At 41.7% G+C, this 21,114-nt stretch overlaps 2 protein-coding genes across 3 annotated transcripts in view; one reads left to right on the forward strand and one right to left on the reverse strand.

Annotated features, from left to right (window-relative positions):
• SMIM3 (small integral membrane protein 3) overlaps positions 1-13,665 on the reverse strand; it is a 41,059-nt gene extending 27,394 nt beyond the window's left edge. The window contains exon 1 of one of the 2 annotated variants that reach the window (XM_044777801.2): positions 13,537-13,665. The gene's annotated coding sequence lies outside the window, so the exon portion shown is untranslated. Of the gene's footprint in view, positions 1-6,478; positions 6,618-13,536 lie in introns of those variants that run through there. The other variant, XM_070517190.1, reaches the window with a different exon arrangement.
• The window catches only part of DCTN4 (dynactin subunit 4), a 33,273-nt gene continuing 25,708 nt past the window's right edge, over positions 13,550-21,114 (forward strand). Inside the window, exons 1-3 of the mRNA XM_014852649.3 lie at positions 13,550-13,773; positions 16,382-16,452; positions 18,799-18,977. Of these exons, the coding sequence (XP_014708135.1) occupies positions 13,639-13,773; positions 16,382-16,452; positions 18,799-18,977 (385 nt within the window). The 5' untranslated portion in view covers positions 13,550-13,638. The remainder of the gene's footprint in view (positions 13,774-16,381; positions 16,453-18,798; positions 18,978-21,114) is intronic.

Consider the following 21,114-nt stretch of genomic DNA (forward strand, 5'->3'; position numbering starts at 1 on the left):
GAAAATCTTCTCAAATGGATGGTGATGATAGTTGCACAACTCTGTGAACACATTAAGAGCCAATGAAATGAATACATCAAATGAATGAATCGCATGACATGTGAATTATATCTCAATCAAGTTGATGATATCTTTGGAATGATCATGGGTATTAAAAATTCAATCCTAGTTCCTTGTGAAATCTCCAACAGAAGTTAATTCTCTGGCTGTAGTAGTTGATGAGCACCATATGCTCTAGATCTGCTGACCATACAACAATGGGGCTTCTACGCGAATGAGTCAGGCCAAATAACTCCAAAAGATTATGAAGTCAGCCATTTTTGTGATCATCAATAATTTTTGAAGTTTACAATCATAGACGAGGACTGATAGGAAAAATTATCCAGAACTTGGAAATAAACCCAAAGGATGACTAGATGTCTTGTCAATGTCATACAAGAGCATGGCCTAAGAAGCCTGTCTGACTCTCTAGGATATGTACCTTCATTTGATTTACTAGGGTCCAGACATTTTACAACTCTGTAAAGTTAGATGCTAACTTATAAAAAGTTTCATAAGGTACAAAAAAAATTTGTTTTGTTTTGGTTTGTTTTGTCCAATAGAGATGTAAATGAGTTCCATCTGATGGAAAAGATAACCCCAAAAGTTGTGTTTTTATTGCCCTATAGGGCATTAACCAATTTTGCATCTAACTTATCAATCTTATTTCAGCATTCTTTGTCATCCTACTGGTTCCTTCATTAAAAAATCTAAATAAAACTTTGATATATGCTCGCCATATGTATGTATACAAATTATATTTTTAACATTTGCAAAACTATACTTTGATCAACTGTTGGGAGAGAACACAGTGTTGGAAAACAGATCCCAGGTTTCTTAAACTCATGCCATTCATCCCACGTGCCAAAAAATCTCCAAGGAAAAGGAGGTGCATGATAATGTGGCTCAGAATTTTTAAAAATTGAGTTTGAATCCTGGTTCTGGCATTTACTAACTCTGTGACCTTGGGCAAAGTATTTAATGTCTATGAGCCTCAAGTTTCCCTTCTACAAAATGTGAATGCTCCTGTCTACCTCAAGAGGTTTTAGTGAAGATGAAATAGGATCAAGTGAAATCATGAATGTGAGAGAGTTTCTGACTGGTAAACACTGCTCATTTGTATATATAGTATATAGAAATTATATACTCATCTATAGCTATAGGCCTGAAGTAGACGGTGGGGTTTTTTTTCATTTTCTTTTTTGGTGAGGAAGATTGGCCCTGAGCTAATATCTGTTGCCAATCTTCCTCTTTCTGCTTGAGGAAGATTATCACTGAGCTAACCTCTGTGTCAGTCTTCCTCTGTTTTGTGTGGGGGACGCCACACACAGCAGAGCCTGATGAGCAGTGTGCAGGTCCACACCCAGGATCCGAACCTGCGAACCCTGGGCCGCCGCAACAGAGCACGCAAACTTAACCATCACTACATCACCTGACCAGCCCCTGAAGTAGATGTTTTTATTGCCCTATAGAGTGTTAACCACTTTCCCATCTAATTTGTCAGTCTTATTTCAGTATTCTTTGTCATCCTACTGATTGACTGATGCTATTTACAATTCTTCCCTTACTGAATTTTCACTAAATGGAGAGACTGTATGTCCAAAATTAAAGATCTTCCAATCCAAATCCCTACTTTTACAGATGGAGAAGGTAAACTGAGGCTCAGGGGTGTTGAGTGACTTCGCAAGGTCAGCAGCTGGTAAATGTCAAAGCCAATTATGAACCCAAGACTGTCTGACTACAGAGCCAAATTCTATGTCACCCTAAATTCTACGCACTAATGCTTTGGGGCAGGGTCTGACTTTATCAAGGCCCTAAGTTCAGAACTCTGGTTACAATATTTTCCTTTCTATCAGCAGCACTTGGGGCAGAACATATGCTCCACTTGTGGAATGAATGAATGATAGGACGCTGAGAGGAAGATGAGAGGTCAATAAAGACTTTTCTTTCCAATTCTGAGGTTGTGCCTAAAGGCAAAGTTGTATGCTTGAAAACATAGCATAAGTCAGGGATCTCCAAAGAAATGGAACCAACTGTGTGTGTGTGTGTGTGTGTGTGTGTGTGTGTGTGTGTGTGTGTGTAAACAGACACTGAGAGACAGAGAGAGAAAAAGACTGATTTTAAGGAATCAGCTCACATGATTTTGGAGGCTGACAACTTCAAAATCCGCAGGGGAGACCAGCAAGCTGGAGACCCAGGGAAGAGCTGATGTTGCAGCTTAGGTCCGAGGCACTGTCTGTGGCAGAATTCCTCTCCTCGGAGGTGGACAGTCTTTATCTCAGGGCCTTCAACTGCCTGGAGGAGGCCCACTCACCTTATGGAGGCTGATCTGCTTTACTCAAAGTCTACTTATTAAAAAGTCAACCTCCCCGAAAAAATACCTTCCCAGCAACACCAAGATGTGTTTAACCAAGTATTAGGGTACTGTGGCCCAGCCAAGTTGACACATAAAATTGTGTGACACATAAAAATCACATCTGTGTTCCCTTCCGGCCACCACAGTCTGAAGGAAACATTAACTAGGTAACTGTGTGTATAAAATTCCTCTCAGTTTCTAAAACAGACCCCAGAAAAGACCAAATTACAAGAAATCAGGATGTTTGATCTAGAGATGTGGGTACTCATGGGGGCTGTGGGAATTCTGAGAAAACCTCTAAGAAAGAATTTTTTAAGAGAACTGCCTGGAAATGGAACAGTACGAGCTTTCTTGGGATGTCATGAGCTTCCTAACACTGGAGGTATGCAAGCAAAAACACGTTGCAGAAGGATTCTATTGGAATGGCGGAGGGTTGGAGGGACAGAGGAAAGTGGGTGCACCTGGGCACAAAGTAAAAGGCACTAAACCGGCACGAAGCAGTACTAAACCGTGGCTTTTTATGCTGGCTCTATCTAGTTTGCCACGTGACCTTCAATGAGTCCCTCCCCCTCTCTAGGTCTTTTAGCTCCAAACCTGGAAAGAAGGTAGCTGAATTAGATAGTCTCTGAAGTCACTTGTGCTTCCAAAATCCTTTCAAAGCCAAGGCTCAAGGATCTTAAGATCACTACAGTTTTGAGTTAAAAGCATATCCATGTAGGGTGATCCATCTTGTTCCACTGGCAGGCATGTCTGGCTCAGACACCAGCTCCCTCCTGACAGGTCCCTAAGCAGCTCAGTTCTTCCCAAGAAGTCAAGCACCGTGCACAAGGACTCCTGAGTCCCCTGTGTCTTTCCATCTTTCCCTTCTTCCCCTGGACAAATTCCTACGGTCCTTTTTGCTCTACGGATCTCTGGGCACAGTGCCTTCTTACTCTTTGGGAAGCCCCACTTGCTTGCTAACTCTGAAAAGAAATACGCTTTCAGTCTGAAAACTAGATGCAGGAATTTTTATTTTAATTACAACTTTTTTTATTATAGCTGAAAGCCCTCACTGAACTAATGATTAGGCAAGAAGGTAAAGTGATGGAATTTTCCAAACATGCGGAATGTGAGATAAAATAAGTTTCTGGGCAGACAGGAAGAAAGAAAAGGAAATGGAAGGCTCCATTTTATAGCTTTGAAGTGGAGTGACAGTCACATGGTCTCATTAGTGTGGTGATAATTATTTGAATCAATTCTCATGGCTATTCCAAAGTGCTCAATTATCATAGAGTCATGCAGCTGGAGACAGAAAAGAATGCCTATTACTGGCAGATATTTCAATCCAGTCCATCAGTAAAAATTTATTAATTTTTGAAGTAAATGCGGTCTCAGGAAAAAATCTATAATGAAATTCTTTGCCTTTATTTTTTTAAAAAAATGATTATTTACTTAAAAAACACTTCTTTAGCACTTACCACATAGCAAGGGTTTTACATGCATCATATCACTTGGTCCTTACAACAATTCTATGGTGAAAATGTTATTAACTCCCGTTTTGCACATGAGAACGCAGATCAGATGAAGTATTTTGCATTCTACCCTCCACCCAGGCATGCCAATGCCTGGCTCTGTCCTGGACCTAAAGGTCCCAACTCCTCTCAGGGGGCCCTCTTCACACAGCTCTCTCTGTCTCAAGGTTCCAATAAGTGCTCCCTCCCCTCACCCCTTAAGGCCTCTGGCCACAAACAGCACCCCACCTTTACTAGCCCTGGGTACTGCCATGTTCCGTATTCCGGGTGATTACCCTCCACCCCACTCACACTTTTGCAAATAGTTCCTTTTTTATTACACTTTTCTCAAATTCCATTTTAGCTCACCACCTGCTTCCTTTTGGTACCATGAGTGATTTTAACAAGTTGATGACTTCTGGGTTCAGCCTCAGAGAAGACAGTTGATGCTAAAGATACATGGGGAGTGCACAGGGTGATGACAAGGATGGTGGAGGGGGCAGAGGTGGAAAGAGGTGAATGGTGCAACAAAGGTGGGGTGCAAACCCCACCGCGGGAAGGGAAGGTGGTTGTATGTTACCTATTGCTGTGTAACAAAGTATCTCAAAAGTTAGCAGCTTAAAACAAACATATGTTATCTCACAGTTTCTAAGGGTGGCAGTCCAGGAGCTGCTTAGCTAGGGGGTCCTAGCTCAGGGTCTCTCATGAGATTGCAGTCAGGCTGCCAGCTGGGTCTGCAGTCATCCCAGTCCTTGTCTGGAGCTGGGGAATCCACTTCCAAGCTCACCTACTAGTTATTGGCAGGCCTCAGTCCTCACTAGCTGTTAGCCAAGGCTTCAGTTCCCTGCCCCATGGGCCTCTCCATAGGGCTACTCACAAAAGTGGCAGCTGGCTTCTCCCAAACAAGTGATCCAAGATTTTAAGTGTGTGTGTGCATGTGCACGCGTGCCAGCAAGAGAACACAGAACACAGAAACCACAGACTTTTATAATCTAACGTCAGAAGTGTCACACCACCGCTTCTGTTGTATGCTATTGGTCACACAGACCAACCCTGGGACAATGGGAAAGGTGAGTACACAGGGTACAAATACCACTGAGGGCCAGTTTGGAGGCTGGCTTCCACAGGTGCTCAAGACTAATGAAACATCCCAACCACAGGTGCTGGAGAGTAACAGAACATTTCCTGTGAGGGCAGATTCTCAGACGATCAGACGAGACACTGACAGCTCAAAGCCTAAAAGAGCTTCCCAGAAATGAATTGTAAGAGGCAGCCAAAAGGCACAGGTGGGAGTGTGGGCAAGACTGGAAGTCCCAGTCACCCCAACATAATAAAACAAATCAACTTAGTGCTCATTAAGTGAGCTGGAGATCCAGGGCACTTCAGACAAACCACTTCCTCTCTCGGAACCTGTTTTCCCACTTGTAAATGACGGGGTGGGCTAAACTCCGTGGCCGAATAACAAATACTTACTCAGCAACTTACGATGTCCTGTGCTCTACCCACTTTAACTTTTATTAACTCATTTTACCTTCAAAGCAACGGGCACAGCTTGTTTGGAATAGCCCTTGGCACCACTCCAAATGGGCTGGGCCCTCCCACACCAGCTTCTCCTTCTCAGCTCGAGCTGGAGTGCTGAAAATCTGATTAATGTGTTTAGCAACCACCAGCTCTTTCTCTGGGCCTCTTGTGAAATATGTTTTCCGGTGTAGTAATCATCCTGCTTGGTGATTTGGAAAAGTAAACTAGAAACTCAACAAGTTAGCTTCATCTCCTTCTTCTGAACATGTAAGTTTTTGATCCTTTCTGTGATGTTTTTATTTTGACCTCACAGAGGAGAAACAGATAGCCTTGATAATTTCTGAGAAAATAAACTCCCAGTGGCTGAATTCGGCCAAACCATGAAATGGATTATCCCCTGGCCCAACAACAGCCTCCCTGATGCGTAACTCCAAGCCACCCTTCACACAGCAGTCTATATACACAACTGCCCAGCGTTGGGCATCAGGAAATCCCATAGGCTCTACCTTCAAAATATAGTTAGAATCCCTGATCCATGGCACTGCCACCTCTTGCCTGGATCACTGCAGCAATCTCCAGACTGACCCCTGTTTCTACTCCTATCTTTCTACAGTCCCATTCCCAGAGTGATCCTTGTTAAATGTACTTTAAATCATGTCACTGCTCTGCATGAAATCCCGCAACAGCTCTCCACTTCTTTCAAAGCAAAATGCAACATCCTTAAGATGCCTTTCAAGATTCTACATGAGCTGCACCCCTTCTTCCCCCTTACCGCTGGGACTTCATCTCTTATACCTCTCCCCATGCTCATTCCTTAACAGCCCCACTGCCTCCTTGCTCTTCCTCAGTTAGGCTTAGAAACTTTGCTCAGCTCTGCTTGGAGGCTCTTCCCCAAGATATCCACTTGCCCCACTCCCCATATCCTTTAAATCTTTGCTCAGTTCTGACCTCATGAAGCCCACCCTGGCCACCCTATTTAAAATTGTGGCCTGCCTCCCTTCCCTCGTTTCTTCCTCTACCTTCTAAAAGAAGGAACTGCTTGAAGATCAAAAAGAAAACAATTTTTAGTTACCAGCTTCCATCTGCCAACAAGTTCCAGATATTTGAAGATAGTACTCATCCATCCAACAAATACTTATTGAGTACCTGCTCTGGATCAGGCACTGAGTTAGGCAGAAATTCAATCTTCAGTTCTATTTTACTCAATTCAACAAGCAATACACTGGTGGTCTTCTAGAAGCAAGCCTTGGGGTTGGGTGGTGAATTGTGTAGAGGTGAAGGTCCAGCCAAGTGTAGTGAAAGAAATAAACTTGGAACCAAGACCTGCGTTCACACCCTAGCTTCACCTCTAACTTCCTCTGTGGCCTTGGGCAAGTCCCTTCCCTTCTCTGGGCTTCAGTTCTCCATCTTTAAAATAAGTGAGTGGACTAGTTAATCTCTGAGGTCACTTCTGGCTCTACTGTTCCATGATTTTACCCTGATTTTCCTGAGAGCTATGGTCTCTTGAGCCAGTTGCATTTCCCAGGGGTGAGTGGGCAAATGTGGGAGGAAGAGAGGAGTGGAATAGAGAGAGTGCGTGGCCATGAGCTGTCTCTTATGAGCCAGCACTTCAGGGGCCAGAGGTCTTCCTGAAGCACTGGCAGTAATTGGGTAACAGCTGCAGTGATTAACCCGAGGTCACCCTGTGCATCCTCCAGCAGAAAAAGGACGCCGAGCTCACGTCTCTGTATCCTCAGCAGACCACAGAGGAAGTGTTCCATGGTGCCACAGAATTGACATAAGCTTCCCATTAGCCTACTAAGCACAGAGAAGGGAGAGTGAGGGGGACAAGCTTTAGTTAGGCATGAGGTGCACTTGGGAACTTCCCTTTGAAGCCGTGGGGAGAGCATTCTAGAGATGTGAAACTCATGTCCTCAAAATGAGAATGACGCAATTCCAGCCAACTCCCAGGGCAAAATGGAATAGGTTATCCATGAGCATCCTGTTTTCCCTTGCATTTGCTTACTTTTCTTTTTAAGTATTGTTAGAAGAGCAACCGGTTTCTTACTCAGCTGTGGATATGAATTAACCGATGAGCAGTGAAGAGGGGAACTGCATTTTTGGAATTAGAAAACAGAATATTGTACCAGGAGTGAGGAAACCTGTGGGTATGTTCCTTTGACTCTCTGGATCTCATTTTATCTATCTGAAAAATACAGAAATTGAACAAAGATCTTTCTAGTAGGTAATAATTCTAAGTTAGTCTACTACACCAGGAGGCTACAGCAGGTGTCAGCGAATTTCAGCCCACAGCTGCTGCCTGTTTTTGTAAAACCCGCAAGCACCACTGAAGCAGGTGGCACCGTGAGCCCCAGAAACCAAGCCAGGTGTCCTCATGCCTGGCTCTTTTTCTCTCCGCTCCCAGTGCCTGTCTCCCACGCCAGTGCCTGCACCTTGCTGCTGCCCAGGGCCCATGCTGGTCCCTACCTACACACTAGGGATTGTGCTACTGGCAACTGCCAGTCACTGAGCAGGGGAATTTCAGTCTGCACCAGCTGAGATGGCCAGGCTCTCCTGGGAGGAGAGTAGAGCCCCTGGGTCTGAGTCATTGGGGAAGAAAGTTAAACTGACCATAGCGGCAGCCTCGCTCTCCTCTCCCACTTTTCCTCACCCCCCTTGCCACTGGCCTTTCTCCTTTTTGGCTGAGAGAAGGTCTCCAACTTGAGGCAAAGTGTGCTCTCCACACAGCAACTGGCAATCCAGAGGGATGGAACAGAAGTTTTCTCTCTTTACAGCTACCTCATATCCTTGATTTTGCTTCTTGGCCTGCAAAGCCTAAAATATTTTCTATCTGGCCCTTTACAGAAAAAGTTTGCCAACTCATGGGCTATAGCATAATCGGTAAGATAGTAGTGTATGGAGTTAGATGACCTGGGTTCATCCACTTCCTATTGGTCTGACCTTGGGCAAATACCTAACCTCTCTGAGCCTGTTTCCTCATCTATAAAATTGGGTTAATAGTTATAGGACCTGCCTCATAGGGTATGTCTGTAAAGTAACTTGTGAATAATACCTATCAGGCAATGTTAGCCAATTTAGCAATCTGAGATGTAAGAAATATTCCCAGATGTAAAAGGCATCAAACAAAATTTATTGAATACCTATTCTGGGTCAGGCCTTTTGCCAGGCTATGGTCTGGAAGGGAAGACAGATTTGTTAAGAAATGAAGACAATGCAGTATGCAAGTTGCTCTACCAGGACACAGTTGTGGGACAAAGGCAAGCATGGTCAATTTCCTCTTTGTTGGAACAGACAAGGCTTCACAGAGGAAGTTAACCTTGAGCCGGCAAGCAGATAAAGGTTATTTCTCTCCGAGGGAACTGCATGTACAGGGGCAAGAAGGCATAAGAGGACACTGCACATTCTTCCTAGTAGATCAGCAAGAGTTAGATAGGCCTGGAAAGCAAGTGAGATGTGTCTGGGAGATGAGACTGAAGAGGTAAGCAGGCGCCAGATCCTGGAGGGTCTTATACATTATCCCAAGAGTTTGTAGGTGATGGAGAGCTGCTGAAAGAAGCTGAACAACAACAAACATGGATTGAGATCAACATATGGCTTTTAGAAATGTCATTCTGGCTCAGCATAGAGAGTAAATTGAGTGGCAGTCAGGAGGCTGCAGTGAGTCCAGAAGAAAAACGGTAGATCTCTGAATTAAGGCAGTGGTTGTGAGAATGAATGAAGACAGGCAGGTGTTAGAGCTATCCAGGAGGTAGAATCGAAAGGAAAGAGCCACTCGAAGTCCCCAGGTTTTCGGGTAGGGCAGCTGAGTGAGGGTAAGGGTACAGCTACAATAAGAGAGGCAGGTATACAGGAAAAGAGAAGAAACTCTGTAAAAAACAATTCAAAGTAGAGTCCATGGACAGGTTTCCCAGGATGAAGGCATACCCGCAGCCCTCTGCCATGCTCACACTTGGGAAATAGCTTTAGGTAGCACTGCCAACATATTTCCAGAGAGGCCAGGATGGGTGTTAATGAAACACTGGCTTTTCTTTTTCTTCCTCTGTTCCCTTACTATGACTTTTAGATGAGTCTGCAGATGCAATGCGTGAAAACCTGTGATTAATGCAGTTTTCAAGCAGAAAACCAAAATGAGGTGGTCAGCCTTCCTCATGGTCAGCAATGGTCAAAGTAATTCTCCAGGACTCCTAAGCTATAGAGGACTCTGAGCCTCTGATGTGGGAGCCCAAATCCAAGCCCTCTCCACAAGATCTCATTTGACAAAAGTCTGACTAAGTCCAATATTTTTAGTTGTTATTGTGAATTTACTCTGAAGGATTCTTTCACAGCCATGATGACTTTTTATTTTTACTAAGGCAGCGATTATTCTTCCCATTCTATGTGTTACGAAACAAGACTCAGAGGTAAAAACGGCTTTTTCAAGATCACATGGCTAGAAAGTGCAAAACTATTAACCTAGATTTGATAATATTCCATGTTGAATAAATAATAGGGAAATGGAAATCTCATACACTCATGGTGAGAATGTAAATTGGGTTGGATTTTTTCACAAGAGTTTATTGCCAAGAATTGTTAAATGTGGTTACCAGTTGATGTGGTAGCTCAACCTTTGGGTCTCTCTTTTAGCCTCAGCTCCCCCTGGAAAGCAGAGTCTAAAGTGAGAGATTGCAGGCAGGGAGGCGGGAAGAGTCAAACAGTTGGAAGGAAAGTCAATACAAGGGTACCTGAACAAGCTGGTCACCATTGTATGCAACCAGGGCTGGATCCTGCTGGAACCCTCTAAAGACCCAAGGAGAACATCTGGGAGAAGGAAGAAGGGGACATTTATTCACAAGTTTTCACCCCACATTGGTCAAAGATTGTCCCACAGAATGTTAACTCTTTCACATTTCCAGGTTTGCCAAATGGATTCCCAAAGGTAGCCCAAGAATGTATTCGTTTATTAATCATATAGTTAAAAGTACAAATATCTGGGGAGTAATTAGACAAGAAAAATAAATAAAAGGCATCCAAATCAGAAGGGAAGAAGTAAAATCATCTCTGTTTGCAGACGACATTATCATATAGGTAGAAAACTCCGAAGATTCAACAGAAAAATCTGTTGGAACTAATAAATAAATTCAGTAAAGTTATTAGATGCAAAATTGACATACAAAAATCAGTGGTGTTTCTATATACTAATAATGAGCTATTTGAAAAGAAAGTTAAGAAAACAATCCCATTTATAATAGAAAAAAATAAATTAAACACTTAAGAATAAACTTAACCAAAGAGGTGTAAGACTTGTGCACTGAAAATTATAAAACATTGATGAAGAACATTAAGAAGACATAGATAAATAGAAAGACATCCTGTGTTCATAGATTGGAAGAATTAATATTGTTAAAACGTCTATACTACCCAAAGTGATCTACAGATTCAATGCAATCCCTATCAAAATCCCAATGGCATTCTTTACAGAAATAGAAAAAAAAATCCTAAAATTCATATGGAACCACAAAAAACTCTGAATATCCAAAGCAATATTGAGCAAAAAGAACAAAGCTGGAGGCATCACACTTCCAGATTGCAAAATATTTTACAAGCTACCGTAATCAAAACAGGCATAAAAACAGTCACGTTGACCAACGGCACAGAATAGAGAGGAGAGCCCGAAAATAAATCCACACATCAACAGTTAACTAGTCTTGGACAAGGGAGCCAAGAACACACAAAGGAGAAAGGGGAGTGTCTTCAATAAATGAAGTTGGGAAAATTGGATATCCACATGCAAAAGAATGAAACTGGATCCTTGTCTCACACTATATAAAAATATCAACTCAAAATAGCTTGAAGATTTAAATGAAAGACCTGAAAACATAAAACTATAGGAAGTAAATATAGGGAAAAAGCTTTTTGACATTGGTCTGGACAATGATTTCTTGGATATGACCCTAAAAGCAGAGGCAACAAAAGCAAAGAATAGACAAATGCGGTTATATCAAACTAAAAATCTTCTGCACAGCAAAGGAAACAATCAACAGAATGAAAAGGCAACCTACAGAATGGGAGAAAATATTTGTAAATCCTATACTTGATAAGCAGTTAATATCCAAAACATATAAGGAACTCTTATAACTCAATGGCAAAATAAATAATCCAATTAAAAAATGAACAAAGGACCTGAATAGATATTTCTGAAGAGAAAACATACAAACAGCCACCAGATATATGAAAAGGTGCTTAACTTCAGTAATCATCAGGGAAATGCAAATCAAAACCACAAGGAGATATCATTTCACACCTGTTAGAACAGCTATCATCAGCAAGACCAACGATAACAAGTGTTGGCAAGGATGTGGAGAAAAGGGAATCCCGCTATACTGTTGGTGGGAATATAAACTGGTACAACCACTATGGAAAACAGTATGGAGGTTCCTCAAAAAATTAAAAACAGATCTTACGAACAAGCAATCCCACTTCTGGGTATATACCCAAAGGAAATGGAATCAGAAGCTTGAGGAAACATCTGCACTCCCATGATCATTTCAGCATTATTCACAAAAGCCAAGATATGGAAACAACCTAAATGTAGATAGATGAATAAAGAAAATGTGATACATATATATATATATACGTACACACACACACACAATTAAATATTATTCAGCCTTAAAAAAGAAGGAAATCCTGCCATTTGCAGCAACATGGATGAAGCTAGAGGACATTATGCTAAGTGAAATAAGCCAGACCCCAAAAGACAAATACTGCATAATCTCACTTATAAATGGAATCTAAAATTGTCAAATCCGTAGAAGCAGACAGAATAGTGGTCACCAAGGACTGGGGGGAGAAGGAAATGAAGAAATGTTGGTCAAGTGGTACAAAGTTCCAGTTATGCAAGTTCTGGAGATCTTAAGTACAACAATGTGACTATAGTTAACAATACTGTATTACATATTTGAAATTTGCTAAAAAGGTATCTCAAGTGTTGTCACCAGGAAAAAAAAAGAAAGAAAATGGTAACTATGTGAGGGGATGGATATGTTAATCAGCTTGATTGTGTTGCTTATTTCACAATGTTTATCAAATCATCAAGGTGTACACCTTAAATATATACAAATTTTCATTGTGAATTATACCTCAGTAAAGCTGGAAAAAAGAAAGTAAAAAAACATGCTGGCGGCAGTATGCATAGCCGTAACGCACGCAAGCTGTGGAGTCAGACAGAACAGGGTTCTGCTGCTATTAGGAAACCGACAAACCGTTCTAATGCTCTAATCCTCAATTTCCTGCACTGTAAAATAGAGATAATAATAGTACCAGCCTTTTGGAGTTTTTGCGAAAATTAAATGTGACAATGTATGCAAAGTTTTGATCCAGTGTCCCGCACTCAAAAAGTGCTCAATAAATGTCAGCTAATATTACTTTTTAGTTTCATTTCTTTTGAATCACCAACTCCAATGTCAGACAGGTAATAACACAACACTAGAACAAAGAGAAAAGCACAGAACTAGTGGCCAGTTCTAAGTGGTCATTTTACACATCTAAGGCTGAGTTTATGCACTAGAAAAATATAAAGGACACCTAACAACATTGTGCAATCATTGATTTCATTCCTTCCTTAATACTTATTGAACGCCCACAATAGAGACTTAGTCCTAGTGCTAAGTACTGGAAACCTGGAAATGAATGAGATATGGCCTCCTCCGTGGAGGGGCTTACAGTCTAAGAAATTTCAAACGATATAATGTCTGTGAAAGTTTCCTAGAGGTCAGTGGCAAGACTGTCAGAAGAGAGTCTGGTGTTAACTCTTAGCTTTCCAGTTCCCTCGGAACTCTGTCCCTGAGACCCTCCCTCTGCCTCCTGGATGTCTGCCTGGAAAGTGAGGGCGGAGAAGCAGCTTAAATAAATCAAAAGAGCAGCCTCCATTTCCGGAAGAAACCAAGAAAAGGCGAGCACTGAGCCTGTCTGGATTTGATCTGCGATTCCGTACTTAACGATAGAAACCCCTCAGCTCCACCCAGGCGGCTGACGCTCGCTAAAAGGCTGGGCGGCGGGCCCAGGGTTGGGGAAGAAACAGTGGATCCCAGCTGCGCACGCGCACTTTGACTCGCCCGGCGCAGACCCCCGCACCGGGGTCGGAAATCTTACGTCAAAGTGTACGTTGAAAGACGTAGGGAAGGCGGAGAGGAAAACGCAGGCTCTCGGGTCACGTGATGCGACGGGAGCGTCGTTGGCTCCTCCCCCTCCAAGATGGCGTCTTTGCTGCAATCGGAGCGGGTTCTCTACCTAGTCCAGGGAGAAAAGAAGGTTCGGGCCCCGCTCTCGCAGCTTTACTTCTGCCGCTATTGTAGCGAGCTGCGGTCGCTGGAATGTGTGTCTCACGAGGTAACGCCGTCGTCCCATGAACAATGTGTGTGTTGGGGGGAGGGGGGAGGGGTTCTTCCCAGTCACCGCGACAGGCGGGGAAGTTCCGCCGGTTGGAGGCGGTAGTCGTTTTTCTAGTTTCCTGATTGGCTGTGTATTCCGTCACTCAGATTTGCCTGCGATTTAATTTGCTTATAATTTGTTTCTTGGAAAGGAGGAGCGGCCTTGGGTGGGGCTGAGGGGGATCTTCTGGTTCTAGAGCGCCCTCTGATTGGACAGACTTGACTTTGGGGACGTTGGCCGTCTGTCTCCTGGGGGGTTTGGGAATTGGGTGGGTTGGGGAGAAAAAGGTGTAGGGGTGCTTAGGTCAGGGTCCTTAAGGGGCGAGATACTGTCTTTGCAGGATTGATGGGGGGGAAGGGAGTGCAGGCATTCTCATTCATGCCCCTCCCATCCTGGAAGTTCGGCCCCTGCTTTGGCCAGAAACGGGGCCCTCGTCAGAATGCCTTGCTGTTCCTGGCTCGGGCAAAGGCCTGCAGCAGGGAAGAACTTAGGATGGGTTGGGCTGAGTGAAAAGCGCTTGGAATAGGGTCTGTCATGTAAGAGGTTCGAAGTGTTATATTCATGGCGCTTCTGCTTGAGGGTGCGGTGCTGTCCTTCACAGTCACAAGTGGGCATTCAAACGTGAAAGACCCCACCCCGTAAAAAAATCACCAAATAGCAAAACCCCAGAACTTCTGCAGCCCCTGACACGTCTTGTTCCTTCAGTAACCTTTGGGGATTAGAAGATGAGTAAGTCAAATCTGCTGTTGAGTAACTTAGTCTAGTGAAAAAAAAGCTGATTGTAATGTTAGGCTTATTCAGTATTCTGTATGCCGTGTGCTTTACGTAATCCCCTTTATCATCATAAAAACTAAGAGCAGTTAGAAAAACAAACACATAATGTCTGCATTAGGTCATACAGCAAGAAATTGGGGGGTGGGAGGGAGGGCCAATAATTGAAACCAAGCAGCCTGACTCAGAACTTCACTGAAGATCCCTGGACTGTTAAAAATGCGTATGAAGACATGTTCTATCCTACAAGCCATTTTACACGTTATTAATAATTATTATTTTATTGGGGATATTTTTCATAATAGGAATAGTCAGAGAACGCAGTTAATACCAGAGAAAAATCAATGCTGTGTTACGTACATGATATTTCTTGTATATTTTTCTTCATTAGCATGTTGTGTGTGTATGTGTATGTATGTATGTATCTTTGGTCAGGCCTTTTTTTTTTTCAGATGCATCTGTGTTCCAGCTCCACCTTCAGAATTTATTGGATTAGATTCTCATTTGGTGTCATTATGGAGCTCAGTCTCCTTGATCTCTAAGGATCTCTTCAGCTAAGACATTCAGTCAGCGACTGCATCTTTTACAGACTGGTGTGTCCCTATGAAGTGGAGGCCATTAGGGTTTGGGGAAGGATGAGGCTAGTGAGGGCTGGAGTAGCCCAGAAAATTCTAATGGAGAACCTGGGATTGGAGCTACATATGAAGGGACAAGTATGATTTGGAAAGGGGACAAGAAAGAATAAATTATTTTGCCTTTTATATTGAGTAAGTGCAAATATTAGTTAGCAGTGCGGTATTTTATTTTCCTGGAGATTATTTGAGCAGCAACTTTATTTTTTGAAAGATGGTCCTGTTTATAGCAGATGATAAAAGAAGAAGCCAGTTTCTATCATAGTATTTATGGTCAAGTGAATCTGTCTTTCCATCTGCAGTTGACTAGAGTTCTAGAATTATCAAATAGGATCTACCTACATTAAAGAAAATAATTATTCAGGCCTTAAAAAATACAATGAGTGGGGCTGGCCCCGTGGCCGAGTGGTTAAGTTCGCGCGCTCCGCTGCAGGCGGCCCAGTGTTTCGTTGGTTCGAATCCTGGGCGCGGACATGACACTGCTCATCAAACCACGCTGAGGCAGCGTCCCACATACCACAACTAGAAGGACCCACAACGAAGAATATACAACTATGTACCGGGGGGGCTTTGGGGAGAAAAAGGAAAAAATTAAAAAAAAAATCTTTAAAAAAAAAAAAATCAAAAAAAAAAAATACAATGAGTTTAATTTTTATACTATGTTTTGGGGTTAAATACAATAAGACTATCTTGTTAGCTTAGTAGTTTAATTTGTCATTTAAAATCTCTTTAAGAGAAAACTTTTTAAATTTCCCGTAACAGTTTAAGTGTGGTCAAGTTATTGTAGTCCAGTAAAGCTAAACAAGATAGAATATTTAATCACAGCTTCACAAATAGGTTTTTTTATTTATTAACGTATTCATTAGATTATCATAGAGTTCTTCTAGACAACTTTTAACATATCTAATACATAAAACCCTGATGAAAGGGGAACAGGAAAGATCAGAAAGGAGAAATAGAAGAGTTTTAGGAAATCAAGGGGGTGAGAAAAAACGTGGTTGAAGAAGAAACTTTAAGCTGAAAACAGTCCAGGTTCTTTGCCAGATAGTGATTTCTCACCTGCTGCTGCTATGTATTTTAAAATTTCTTATTTAGTATAGACGTATACATAAGCTAAACGAATTTCTTTTCCTCTGATTTTGTAATCTCTTGTTTCTTTCTAGGTGGACTCCCATTATTGTCCCAGTTGCTTAGAAAATATGCCATCAGCTGAAGCCAAACTAAAAAAGAATAGGTAAGATCGAGATCCATTTTTTCCTCTTTTCTTCAACTTTTGTTGTTGTTATTGAGAAATATTCTCCCTGAGCTAACATCTGTGCCAATCTTCCTCTGTATTTTAGTATGCGGGCAGCCAGCACAGCATGGCCACTAACAGAGCGGTATAGGACTGTGCCACCAAAGTGGAGCATGCTGAACGTAACCACTAGGCCACCAGGGCTGGCCCTCCTCAACTATTTTTTTAATAGCTGGTTAGAAAACACATGGGATTAACTCTCTTTTTTAACAAGCTGTTTTTCATTTTTTAGCATTCCCTTTGCCAAAAATGAAATGTCCTTTGATTTTTTTTAAATAAACTTTCTATTTTAGAACAGTTTTAGACTTAACAATTATTGTGAAGATGGTACAGAGAATTCCATTTACCCCATACCTGGTCTCCCTCATTGTTAACATCTTACTTTAGTACAGTATATTGGCTCAATTAATGAAGAATATTGATATATTATTATTAATGAATTCCACAGTTTATTTAGATTTCCTCAGTTTTTCCCTAATCTCCTTTTACTAGGTTCCAGGATCCTATTCAGGATACTCATATTTAATAGTCATAGCTCCTTAGGTTCCTGTTACTGTGACATTTGCTTACACTTTCCTTGGTTTTGATCACCTTAAAAGTTGTGAGGAGTACTGGTAAGGTATTTTGAGAATGTCTCTGAGTTGGACTTTGTCTGATGTTTCTCTCGTCAGCTGGGGGAATGTGTTTTGACGGGGACCACAGAGGGAAAGTGCACCCTTCAACGCGTCATATCCAGGGTACATACTGGTACATACCCAGTCATACGTCAATATGGCTTATCACTACTGGTGTTCACCTTTATTCCCTGGCTGGAGCTAGCGTTTGTCAGGTTTCTCCAGCTTTTTTTTCCTCCTTTTCCATAACGTACTCTTTGGAAGGAAAGTTGTTATTACAGCCCACACTGAAATACTGGAGAGTTATGCTCCCCCTCCGTGAGGGCTGTCTGCATAAACTATTTGAAATTCTTTTCTTGGAAGATTTTTCTCTGCTCTCCTATTTATTTAATCATTTACTTAAAGCAGTCTGGGCTCATGTGTATTTCTGTTAAGCTTTACGTAATCCAATACGACTATAATTTCTTCTGTTCAGATTGTTCTAGCTTTGGCCATTGGGAGCTCTTTCAGTAGACCTCTGTACCCCTCTGACATACCCTGTCATTGTATGGGGGGTGGGGAGGAGCTGTTCATTCATTTGAGCACTTTCTTTCTGTTACTACAAGATACGCCAGGCTTATCCTGTATATTTTCTCCCTCAGTCCTAGAATTAACCCCTTCTCCAAGGAGCCCTGCTTCCTTTTATTGGAGACTGGTAGTAGGTGTGCTCATTACTGGGTGCCCTTTGCTTTTTAGCTTGGTGTGAAAGTCCTCTGCTGCCAGTCACACTGCTACACCTCTCTGGAGGTGATCCACTATTATTTGTCTTTCCTGTCCCCGAGAAATAGCTCCTGATAAGCCAGACACTGTTTTGTGTGCTGTCCACACATTATTTTATCATTTAATCCTCAGAATATCACTGCGAGGTGGGTACTCTTACTATCCTCATTTGAGAATGTTATCCAGGCAGCTAAGTGTCGCGGATAATTGGAGTTATGGGCTGGAGCTTCAGAGCAAGTCCAGGACTGGAGACGAAATCTTGATAATGTCAAGTGGTGGGAAAGTTAAAAGCAACAAGGCCCAGGGGCCCCTGGACGGGGATGTTGGCTGAGCACTAGGAAGAGGAGTGCCTAAAGAGAGAGCTGAAAGCCCAGAAAATGCTCCGCTCCTGGGCCCGTCCAGTGCGACTGCATTGGGTGGTGTCCGTTTCAGCCCTCTGGCATAGCAGACAAGCAGTTATTTTCCAAACCCAGTTTCCAGCTTATTGTATTGTTGCCTCTCAGTTTCCCATTGTGCAATTGGTCTGTCCTCTTTAAAGGCATAAGCTGTGGCGTTTCTCTTTTCCTCAGAAACCTTTGTGGTCTGTACAGTAAAGAGTCTGAAATAGTTAACTCCACACTGTTAGTAGTGATTCCCTCGGAAGTAGGGTTGGGTCAGGCTCTTAATTCTTCAGGAACTTTGGTAATGATTGCTCTTTTAAAAAAAAATAATAATAATGAATGTATAATACCTTTGAAATTTTAAAACAAACATTGTAAGAGTGTCAGGAATACTTTATTTCTTTTTGCTTGAGAGACACTCCTCCCTTATAGTTCTGTCTTGAATTCCTAATACCTAGAACGATGTCTGGCACATAGTAGGGGCTTGATAATGTGTGTCGAGTGAATGAATTGTTGTATTTTTTGTATCATAGATGCGCCAACTGCTTTGACTGTCCCGGCTGCATGCACACCCTCTCCACTCGGGCAACAAGCATCTCCACACAGCTTCCTGATGACCCAGCCAAGACCACCATGAAGAAAGCCTATTACCTGGCCTGTGGATTTTGTCGCTGGACATCTAGAGATGTGGGCATGGCAGACAAATCCGTGGGTGAGTGAGACAGACTTCAACATGAGATCTTGTGAAATTGGCAGCGCTGTAATTGCCCACAGATTATTATTTCTGTTACCTAATGGGTGGTAGGAGCTAAATTCAGAGTATCTTGTCATTAAATCTTTTGTGTTCCCAAATTCTCCCATTTATTTACCATAATGTTTCATCTGAGACTGGATAAACTATTTCGGTTTCTTAGAGTTGGTAAAGTAGCGTTTATAAATCTGACACTTTGTTAGAATCAAATATTAATGCTCTTCATAAAAAATAAACTCTCCTGATGACACAACACACCATGAACAAAACTAAAAAATTAAAGTGACAAGCTGAGAAAAGTATTTGGATCATACATAACAGACTAAAGATAAATAACCAAAAATGAGGAACCTTATAAATCAGTAAGAAAGAAACCCCACAGAAAAATAGGCACCGGATATGAACATTTCTCAGAGATGGAAATGAAAATTTTCAGTAACCAAAATGTGCACACTGAAGGGACCGCAGTAGGGTTAAAGATCTTTTTCTTCACCCCAGACTCCTCAGTAACCTTGCAGATGCCGTGGAAAGGCCCTAACCTTTCATGAAGTCACAAGTCAAGTCCCACCCCTTCCTGTTTCCCTCCTCTGAAGTTTTATAGACCTTTGTTTTTATGTTTACTCTTTCTTTGGCTATCATAAACTGCCTTGTACTGTTAATATTCTTTATATGTGAATTATTTAAGTGTTTTCAACTCTAATATGAATTCCTTGGGACCAAAGAACATGTTTTGGATATCTGAGTTCATTTAGTTTTTCTTGTCCAGTCGATTGGATTTTTTGTTTTCACACCCAATTTGGTGAGGTAGTATTTTTTTTAAGCCCATAAATATGCAAAAAGATGTGTTCAACTTTGCTCGTAATCTGGGAAATGCAAATTAAAACTGACTCCATTGATTTGGCAAAAATTTTTAAATCTGGTAATATGAAGTATTGGCAAGAATATGGGAAAATAGGTTTTTCATATGCTACTACCTTGGAAAGCAGTTGGACAACATCTATTAAAATTTTTCATTGCTCTTATCCTTCTGCCCAGCAATTGCAGGTCCAGGTATCTATCCTGGAGATTCAAACACATGCTCAAAGATACACGTATAGGTATAAAATGTTTGTCAGTGAAACAGAAAAATGTGTGTGTTTGGACATAAAGACCACCAAAGCATTTATGTCTCCATCATTTGAGTGTTTCAGAGTGAAGATTGCACTTATCTTTATCAGGAAAATTCCTTTATTTTTACATTTCCTGTACTCTATGGTTAACATCAGAGAGTGGAAACACTTTATACGGTCGGTTCAAAACCTTCAGTTGCTGTTTGTTTTTTAATATAAACAGTAGCATAGCTAATTCTTCATTGTCCTTTTATCTTTCTGAAATTTCCTTTGTTTGATTTTTGGAAAACTTTTTGGACTTGTTAAAAATTACCATTTTTTGGATTTTCATTAAAAGTTTCAGCTTACTGGGGCTGGCCCCGTGGCCGAGTGGTTAAGTTCGCGCGCTCCACTGCAGGCAGCCCAGTGTTTCGTTGGTTCGAACCCTGGGCGCGGACATGGCACCGCTCATCAAACCACGCTGAGGCAGTGTCCCACATGCCACAACTAGAAGGACCCACAATGATGAATATACAACTATGTACTGGGGGGGCTTTGGGAAGAAAAAGGAAAAAATAAAATAAAATCTTTAAAAAAAAAGTTTCAGCTTACTAATATATGAAGAAGCTCATAACAAATGTATTATGTCATTTGACATAACTAAAATGAAGATGGACTTTAGCTAAAAAGTTTTACAGATTCTTACACAATTTGGAAGTAAATATGGGTGAAGTTCCTTTAGATTCAACTCTGTTCTTAAAGTTTTAGTTATTGATTCTGTTGGGTTTGCCATTTGGTTTAGAGTGCTTGAGCTCTTGATTGTTTCTCTGACTTTGTACATTAAGTTCGTAAAATACTTTTAAGAAACTAGTTAACCCAACAGATGGATCTTAGTTCCTTAAAAATGCTTGTTGGTGTGTATGTATGTACCTTAAATGTGACTTATGTTAGAAAGATTCTGTAGCATCTTTTTAGAGTGAAAGTACATATTTGTGTGTGTATGTTTTAAT

Source organism: Equus asinus, chromosome 9 (assembly GCF_041296235.1).
Source record: "Equus asinus isolate D_3611 breed Donkey chromosome 9, EquAss-T2T_v2, whole genome shotgun sequence".
NCBI classification, from domain to species: Eukaryota; Metazoa; Chordata; class Mammalia; order Perissodactyla; family Equidae; genus Equus; species Equus asinus.